General features: G+C 44.1%; 1 protein-coding gene and 1 non-coding gene across 2 annotated transcripts; one reads left to right on the forward strand and one right to left on the reverse strand.

Annotated features, from left to right (window-relative positions):
• Positions 1-1,614: 1,614 nt before the first annotated feature.
• On the reverse strand, positions 1,615-7,676 carry LOC148800686 (uncharacterized). The gene is made up of 3 exons (XM_088903823.1): positions 6,506-7,676; positions 2,006-2,184; positions 1,615-1,704 (listed from the first exon to the last, which is right to left on the reverse strand). Exons 1-3 carry the CDS (start codon positions 7,674-7,676, stop codon positions 1,615-1,617), a joined length of 1,440 nt encoding a protein of 479 aa, XP_088759949.1.
• Positions 7,677-8,264: 588 nt separating this feature from the next.
• Positions 8,265-8,371, forward strand: LOC148800687 (small nucleolar RNA R71). Its single transcript, XR_016071039.1, has one exon. It is a non-coding gene; the product is annotated as a small nucleolar RNA R71 (small nucleolar RNA).
• The last annotated feature ends 1,115 nt before the right edge of the window (positions 8,372-9,486 follow it).

Raw genomic sequence — 9,486 nt, forward strand, 5'->3', positions numbered from 1 at the left:
TGGGCTTCAACTGCGGATTGGCCCTTCTTACGAATTTCCCTGACTTCGGGCCCAGATTTACCTTTGATGCAGGCCGAATCTGCGAAAGCCTAAAACCTGAAAGTTGTGGCCTCTTCTCTTATCTTTCCAGTGGGTCTTGAATCAGCCCAATCAGAGTTTGGATACGCGAGTTAGGCCCAGATTACTGAACACTGCCGAAACTATGAAAAATCATCCGATTTGCCTTTCTTTGCTCCTGATGCCTTCTTTCATGCCCTGAACCGAAATACAAGATATATGAGTTCAATTAAGTACTAATTAGGTATGAAAGAAAAAATATTTAGGGATAAAAATGTGATAAATTCTACTCTCATGCAAGCTTGGGTCTAACTGGGAAGGACCTTACTGAGTGAAACGAGTACTCGGGGAAGGAACGTACGAGCTCGAGACCCTCGAAGGGAAACAAGTACCTCGGGCATGGAATATTGTCAACTTAAGACAATACTATTTGTAACAACTGAGTAGGCCACGAGCCACTCCCAAAGCCTAAGGGCCGAAATGCCGAGCTAACACGATCTCGGCGCAATAAGACCCGGTCGCCTTTGAGGCACGGGCGAACTTCAAAAGTGGACTATAAGTCACTCCCAGAGCCTAAGGGCCAAAATGCCAAGCTAACACGATCTCGGTGCAATCAAACCCAGTCATCTCCATGACATGGGCGAACTTCAAGTGAGGAGTGTAAGCAGTTCGGGCTTAAACCCCACCAAGCATAGCTTGTTCTAGTACGATGATCGAACTAGAGAATAACCGACGAGCATATAGTTTAGGCACATTTGGTAGTCACTTTGTCGTGTGCCATAGAGACGCCTTAAATGATTTAAGGAACAGTTTGAGATAACGATTATCGAGGAGTCCTACTTCGGGTATGTAGCTCTAATAGTTTGGGTGTTGAGATCACCTTAGCAAAGATAAAGAGAGCACATCATGTTTTGAAGAAAAAAGGGAGAACTTTCATTATGATTTTAAAAAAAAAGAGGAAAATGACAATGCAATAACCGAGCTAAACAGATCGGGTAAGTCTGACTGTCACAGGGCATAGCCGCCCAACCAAAGACCTTTGAAAGACTGGGTTTATGGCACCTAGAAGCCACCAGAAGTCCAGAGAAACACCGCCTCCTCATCCTCTGGGGAGTCAGGTTCCTCTTCCTCCGCTTGGTCTGCCGTCTTAGGAGACAGACCCTTCATAGTGATGCCGTCGAGGTTGAGCCCGGAGAACTTCTTCCAAACCAGCCACCGACAGAGCTTAAACCCAGAGCGGTACGAACTTGAACCATATTCCACCTGGAGGTCGTGGTATTCCTGGGCGTCTTTAAAATCCCAGACCGCTTTCTCTCGTTCAACCTCCACCATCTGATCAAAGTTTCGAGTCCGATCTAGAAGAGTGGACTCCAAGTCCCGCACCTGCTGCCTGAGGAGCTCCCTTTCCGCCGCCATCCTCGATGACTCCTCCTTGTAACGCGCTCTCTCTTTGGAAAGCCGGGCTATTTGAGCCTCCTGGTCATGGATGAGTAGCTCTTGAGACTCGCTCCCCTTGTGAGTGTGATGGAGCTCGCCCCGGATCTGGTTGAGCTCGCCCTAGATCTTCTTGTTAGCAGCCCGCTGGTCGAGGGCATCGACGCGGTGGACGCGCGTCTGGAGAGCCATAGCATGGATGGCAGAATTCACCTGCCGACAAAAGGATAGATCTGAGGATAGTGGAAAGGGGCAAAATGAGAGAAGAAAAAGGAAAGGAGTCACTTACCACCATGCAATGGGCGGAGACGAATTCAACGAGGTCCTCGGGCTCCATATTCCCCCAGTGAGCGACCTTGTCGTTACTAATTTCCTTTCAGCTCCTCCGACGAGCCACGTGGTAGTCGTTCACCCCTTCCCAATTTCCCACTGGGAACTGGGGGTAAGGGAGTGGCTGGAGGGGGTTATAGGGAGCCTCCCCCTGCTGAGGGAGCTCGTCCCCTCCGAAACCGACCTCACTAGTTCCCTCGGGTGGGGGCGCCGGAATCTCAGGCAGAGGGGAGGATAAAACCGGCTCAGCAGACCCAAACTCAATACCTCTTGAAGGGGGAGTTTGGTCGGGGCGCGTCCTCTTCGCATGGCGCCTCTGGCTACTCGAGAGAAGGCGATGCAAATCGGCACTAGACATGATGGCTGCCAAGAAGAACATCAGTGTTAGTTCAGCAAGAATGAAATATATGCATGCGAATGTGAGTACGATGTCATTACAGAAACCATGCGACCTAAAAAGACAACCTACCCGGGCTCAGGCCGGCCTGCACGAGCTTCTCCTTGGCTAAGTAGTCCGAGCAAAGGAAGCCTACCGATGCCCAAGACAGCATCATTTTCCGAGTATTGGGGTCCAGCTCGGCCCCGGGGTCCTGGATGGTGCCCTTCTAAGTAGTCGGGAAGGGCCACCCCTCGGAGTTGCGGACCACAAAGTAATCCCGCTTCCAGGTGGGAATCTTATTCGGCAGCTCGTACAAGAGCTTATAGCCACAACGGGGAGAGAGGTAGTAAAAGCGCCTCTCCAGAGGAACCCCAGGAGCAGCATTTTTTATACAGAGGATAGAGGCAAAAATATCAAGGTCCAGAGGAAGACAGTACTCGTAACACAGAGATATAGTCCCAACCATGTTTCGAATGGCATTATGATGAAGTTGGTCAATGGTGACGTTAAAGTGATTTAGCACCTCCACTATCAAGGGGTGTAGGGGGAGACGCAAGCCAGCCTCGATATGTTCCTGGAAGATTACTATGTCATTGGGGCCATGCTCCCACGGGAAGTTGCCAGTAGGGAGGCTGTAGAATAGGTCCCCAGGGAGGCAAAAGTAGCAGATTAGAGACCTGAGTCTCTCCGCTGTCATGGAGGAAGGGCTGAATGTGTCAGGCTCCCTCCTCCTAGAAGTAGATGCTACATCTTCGGAGGCCTCCCGAGCCTCCGGGATCTACTCCTAGGCTCCCCCCGAGCTCGAGGGAGCATTGTCGTCGTCCTGACTACCACCCTAGTGGTAGGTGTGGTATGGGTACCCAGACATGGCTGACAGCGATTGAGACTCACCAGAAGAGACGAAATGAAGCAAATTGACGAATTCAGGTAAACTAGATGAAGTGCGCGACCTCAGAATTCGAAGACAGCAAGATGGCGTGGGCGAAAATGAGGCCCAGGAGCCCCCCTATTTATAGTCTCCACCCTTCCAAATTGACGGTTCGGATCAAAGCAGATCCAACGGCCCGTGGGCGCCCTGACCGCACACCTTCTGAAAACCGAAGGTGATTGGCGGCATGTCCTCTATAATTAAGGTAATCGCGGCTGCACGACGTCCAGAGTTAAAAGCCACTTCAGCACGTTTTCGGAATCCAAAAAGTCAGGAAAGTCAGAAAATCTCTTGATTCCCGCGGACGCATTTAATGTGGGTAGTCAATCAAGTTTGAATTTCGGTCAAATCAGTCCATCACGCTTCATGAACTCCTCGCGCTGAGGCAATGCTCTCAGCTCAAGGAGTGGAGGGCAATTGATGGAGGACAATTTAACCCGACCTATGAAACGGTGACACATGGACACTGACTCAGCACGAGCGACAACTCAGCATTGTAGCCTAGTGCGACCAAGTGATGGGCCCATAAAGCAGCTCGCTACATTGTAGCTCACAAAAGGTGGAGCTCGCCACAACGCGAGCTCCGGGTTCCCCGAGCTACCTTTGAAGGGATACTCCGAGGCAACTTTAGCTCGCAAGCTAGGGGAACTAGCTCGCCCAAGCTCCCAAGCAGACAAGTCATCCCAAGGACCAATTCTATTAAGGGTAATCCTAAAGTGTTCCAAGCTTGCTATAAAGTAGCTCACGAATGAGCCGCATGAGCGCTCCTCAGGAAGCTTCTATTTGACAGGCTGTACCGATCAGACTGCGCCACATCCCTTACTGACGGTGCAGTCCCCGTCCTTTCGACAGTCTGCGTCCATGTCTCTCAGCAGGCGGAGGCGTGCCTGCCACTTTGGAGACGTGTCACTCACCCAGGCAAGAAGTACAACACAGCGGCCACCTGCGCAGCCCTGGTAGGTAACGGTGTGGCAGGATCCTAGTGGCAGTTATGCCTGACCTGACGTGAATGTCCTTATAAAAGCCCTCAGGGCAGAAGAGAGACTTCTTCTTGAGACCTCTAATCCCTCGAATATAGTGAGAACATGCTATCTGCACTCTTAGCCTTCGTCTCCTTTTTGCTTCTCCTACAGAGTACTAACTTAAGCTCGGAGTATCCCCACCGGGTAAACTCCCCGGGGATTCTTCTTCTTCTTCTTCACCTTAGGTACCTTTAAGGAGCCACGTGAGTGCCAGTTAGGAGTGACCGAATTGCGCTAAATCATTTGGCACCGTCTATGGGAAACACTTCGAAAAGCCTTTCCCTAAACTTTCATGTGTTTATGCTAACCGTGTGTCTACTCTCGTGATCACAGGTAATGAACACAAACCCATTAAAATCAATGGAAATCAGTTTAACAATCACAAAGGAGTGTTCTTATCTCTAAGCAACACATACCCTAGGTCAATTATCTCTAAGCAACACATACTCTCGCTACTTCACACAATACCTTAATTCAAGTAATTAATGGCCAATTAATTACTAGCATTAAGCCCTAAGATAAAAGATAAATCCTAACAATCAATGACCCAATCAATTAAACATAATCTATCATAGGCAAATCAAAAGACTACATCCAAATTCTAGATCAAGAAATTTAGCTACTCATATTATTAATGAAAAGAATCATTCCAATGATAAAATTTAGATTAAACATAAGTGAAATTGAATAAAAATAGAGAGTAAAGTTTGAAGAAAAAGAAAACTCTTGAATAGAAGTTGATTGAGGGGAACTCCTCGCCCTTGAATCTTTAATTCTCCTCTTCGCCACCTTTCTTCTCTTCCTGGGTCGCTGACTATTTCCTTGGAAGCTGAATCTCTCTTGGAGGATTTCTCCTTGCTCCCTTGATTGATTGATGCCTTGGTGCTAGTCCGCCCCTCCTTTATATAGCTTTAGGAGGAGGGGCTGTTTCCAACTCCTTTTTGGAGTTATTTCTCAAAAATAGAAAGTCCTAATCCTAATGATTAATTTAGATCTAATCTTATCTTATCACTTAACTGATAAATTCAATCTAGAAAAGACTAAAAAATAAGATAAAACCATGTTTTTGTGTGAGTGGGAGAGTGATCAAATCGTGGATGAAGCTTCAAGGCTAAGGATTATCTTCAACACGTCACCAGTGCAGTTATAGAGAATTCGGGCCCGATTTTGATCCCGTTTCAGTTAGAATCTATCAAAACGCAAAACAGAAAAGTTGTAGAAATTTTCCTTATATTTCCAACGCATCTTGAATCATCTCAATCGGAGTCCGGATGAGAGAGTTATGCTCAATCTACCACACAGCGCCAAAATTGTGTAAATGACCCGATTAGCCTTGTTTCTCACCTAACGCTTCCTTTCGTGCCTTAAACCAAAATATGAAAATAATGAGTGCATTTGGGCATAAAATAAATATAAAGGACTAAATATTAAGTGAGAAAAATAAGATATTTTTCGTTCTCATCAAATCTCCCCACACTTAAACCTTGCCTGTCCTCGGGCAAGACAAAATTCAAGCAAAAATAAAACAAGAACAAACTAACTATCCTACCGATTTTTAAACTCAACTCTCCTTCATCTTTCTCCACAAATATTTTAGGTTAACTATTGCAAACCGTTAAATCAACACAACCGAGTCATACACGACTCATTCATCAGTCAATCCAATTTTTGCTACTGCAAACCAGGTAGTAAATCAGGGAAAACCTCTCTTTTATTTTTTTTTATTTTCTTTTCCCCTTTTTTTCTCTTTTTATCGGGAGTGAGTGCATTTTATGCTCCGTCTCACTTTTGGATCACTCAGCCAGTACGTGCATTTTATGCTCCATCCTACTGTTGAATTTGCTGGCTAGTAGGTGCATTTTATGCTCCATCCTACTATAAAATTACTTGGTTGGTAGGTCATATAGTAGTTTAACTGGAAATGGTTTCAGATAAGTCATATACTCCTTCGTACCTCATTACTAGGTTCACAAGAATTTTCCTAGAACATTGTTTCAATTGATTTCAAAAGAGTTCAGGTTTTGATTTTTTTTTTTTTTTGCATTGAAATAAAATCCTATACTCTCCCCCCCCCCCCACACACACTTAAAACTTACATTGTCCCCAATGTGAGGTTAAATGCAAAGAAACTGCAGAAAAACTAAACTAGAAATACAAAAACAAAAAGAAAAAGTAAAAACAAACTTCCCTATTTTTAATAATCATGAATCGGATCCTCTAACTCTCGTGGTTGTAGCTTTCGGTGTGCTCCCCTTTCATCCATCATGGGCAGGCTCAAATCTGGAATAGGGGCCTGCAAAACAGAGGGTAACAGTCTCTCATTAGAAATCGACAACATAATATAATGAGCATTACCTTGTCTTGGCTTGAACCCTTCTTGACCGGCCTCCAAATAGTTCAAAACCTCCTTAATTTCTTCATCCTTACTCGTTGCATTATTGATTAAGCAAGCTTCCAGAGGGTCTTCAAAATGTTCTTTTCCCCAAACCCCTTGAACCAACTCCTCTATTATATCAACTTGGAAACAACTATCAGTAAGAGCAGGATATTTTTCTGCTTTTGCAATGTCAAACTCTATCATGTCATCCCCTACCCTTAGAGTTAGCTTCCCTTGCTTCACATCTATAAGTGCTCCATCTGTTGCCAAGAATGGCCTCCCAAGAATCAATGGAAAATCTACATCCTCATCCATGTCTAGCACCACAAAATTCACAGGGATGTAGAATTTTCCCACTTTGAACAATACATTTTCTATGATCCTAACCGAGTACTTTACCGAACGATCTGCCAATTGCAAAGTCATTCTGGTAGTAGTTAATTTACTAAACCCCATTCTCTTGCAAATCGACAATGGCATAAGACTCACACTAGCACCCAAATCACACAAAGCTTTCTCAAACTCAGTATCTCCTATGGTGCAAGGAATAAAAAAACTACCTGGGTCTTTGAGCTTTGGTGGAAGTTTATGTTGGATTATAGCACTGCACTCCTCAATAAGTGCAACAACAGCATTGTCTTCAATCTTCCTTTTATTGGGCAATAATTCTTTGAGAAACTTCACATAAGTCGGCATTTGAGCAAGTGCTTCTGCGAAAGGGATATTTATGTGAAGCTGCTTGAAGATGTTCAAAAAATTTTCATATTGTTTGTCCAATTTTTGCTTCTTTAGTCTTTGAGGAAAAGGAACAGGTGGTACATAAGGCTTGACCTGTAGTGGTTTAGACAACTCTTCTTTCTTCTCTTCTTCAGCTTGGTCATTTGGAATTTCTTCTTGAATAATTTCTGTTGAAGCTTCACCACTCTCTTCTTCTACTCTCTTTGGCATCACTTCCTCAAGTTGTTTGCCACTTCTCAAAGTAATTTCCTTGCAATGCTCCTTGGGATTGACTTCAGTTTTTCTAGGCAAAGTAGCTTGAGCTCTTGCATTGAATGAACTAGCCATTTGACCTATTTGCATCTCCAAGTTTCTATTTTGGCTAGCTATTTGATCAACCTTTGCCTCCAACCTGTCATATTGCTTTTCCATTTTCTCAAACCTTTCAGAAGTAGCTTCAATGAATTTCTCTAAAGTTGTTTCATAGGAGGGTCTGTTTTCTTGTGGTGCTTGGGGCTGATTTTGATTCCTCCCTTGAAAGTTATTTTGGAAAGGTTGCCTTTGGTTGCCTCCTTGGTTTCTTGGATTTCCCCATGCTAAGTTGGGGTGATTCCTCCATTCAGGGTTGTAAGAATTCGATTAAGGGTTGTTTGGTTGCTGATTGGGATTATTGACAAACTGGACTTGCTCCATCCCATGACAATCTGAATTATGGTGATTTCCCCCACAAGATTCACACACTTTTGGATGGTTGGAGAGAACATTGATGTTCACTTGGCTATTGCATCAACTTTGGAAGCAAGCAGAGAATACCCATCCACATCATAAACACCAACAGCCTTTTTTGTAATGCTTCTTTCATTAGACCAATGGTAGTTATTAGCTGCCATTTCTTCAAGGAGAACATTTGCATCTGTAGCATTCTTGTTCATGAGAGCCCTACCAACTGCTGCATCAATAGTACTTCTCATTTGAGGGGAGAGACCATTATAGAATGTCTGTACTATCAACCAATCCGGGATACCATGACGATGACGCTTTCTTTGCAAGTCTTTGAACCTTTCCCATGCTTCATAGAGAATCTCTCCATCAAACTGAGTGAAACTGGTGATATCATGCCTCAATTTAGCAGTTTTTCCTAGTAGAAAGTATTTTGCTAGGAATGCCTTCGTGAGCTGATCCCATGTAGTAATTGATCCCGAAGATTGAGAGATTAACCATGTTTTGGCTTTGTCTCTAAGAGAAAAAGGGAAAAGCCTTAGTCTAATGGCATCATCAGAAATGCTATTCATTTTGAAGGTATCACAGATCTCCAAGAAATTTTCCAAATGAGCATTGGCGTCTTCCATAACTCCTCCACCGAACTGAGATTGTTGAACCATCTGAATGATTGCTGGTTTGATCTCAAAATTATTAGCTGCAACCGTTGGCCTTTCAATGCTAGGCTGAATGGTCGAAGTTGGTATGGTAAATCTGTGCAAGGATCTGTTAGCGTCGTTTGCCATCTCTCCTTCTTTTCTTACTCCCTCAAAAGCTTCTTGATTAATTTGTGATCCTCCTTCCTGATTTTCCAGCTCCCTAGCCCTATCTTCTTTCTCCTTTCTGAGCCTCTCATTTTTGGCTTTAGTTAAAGCTTTGCACCTACGTTTCAAGATCGGCATTTGGATCACTTTGCATAAACACCTAAAAGGCTGTGCAATGAGCAAAACAAAAGGACATATTTTTTTTTTTAAGAATAAGAGGTTTAAAATAATAGTGTATCAAATTATTTTTGATATTGACATGAAGGGATGAGAGATCCATCGTATGGACGCCCAATCTTGCGGAATAAGGTGGGCGAATTTCAAAATTTTTTCTCTCCCTTTCAACTAGGAATCGCATTCCCTATTTAGAAAATCATATTTTTCAAGGATCAATCTTGAACCATAAACTGAACCAGATCTGAACAAAAACAGTGCGAGAGGATTATACCTGATATAGAGAAGTAATATCTCCCAATGGAGGTGTTCACACCCAAGGAAGGATCCAAAGACTGCTCCCACTGAAGATGACGCAGTGCAAGATGGAGCAGAATTAGCAATGTTCTTCTCCAAGAACCTAGTCCTTCGCAAGAAATAGCAGGATGGCACTTGAGCACAGCTTCCAATCAGTCCCTTCACAAGGAACTGATATCAAGATCAAATCTTATTTCTCCCACTGAAGAAGAGGTCGAATTGGCAGGTGAGGCGGCGGCATGAAGGAG

The sequence above is a fragment of the Nelumbo nucifera genome, chromosome 4 (assembly GCF_055504915.1).
Source record: "Nelumbo nucifera cultivar China Antique chromosome 4, China Antique-T2T, whole genome shotgun sequence".
NCBI classification, from domain to species: domain Eukaryota; kingdom Viridiplantae; phylum Streptophyta; class Magnoliopsida; order Proteales; family Nelumbonaceae; genus Nelumbo; species Nelumbo nucifera.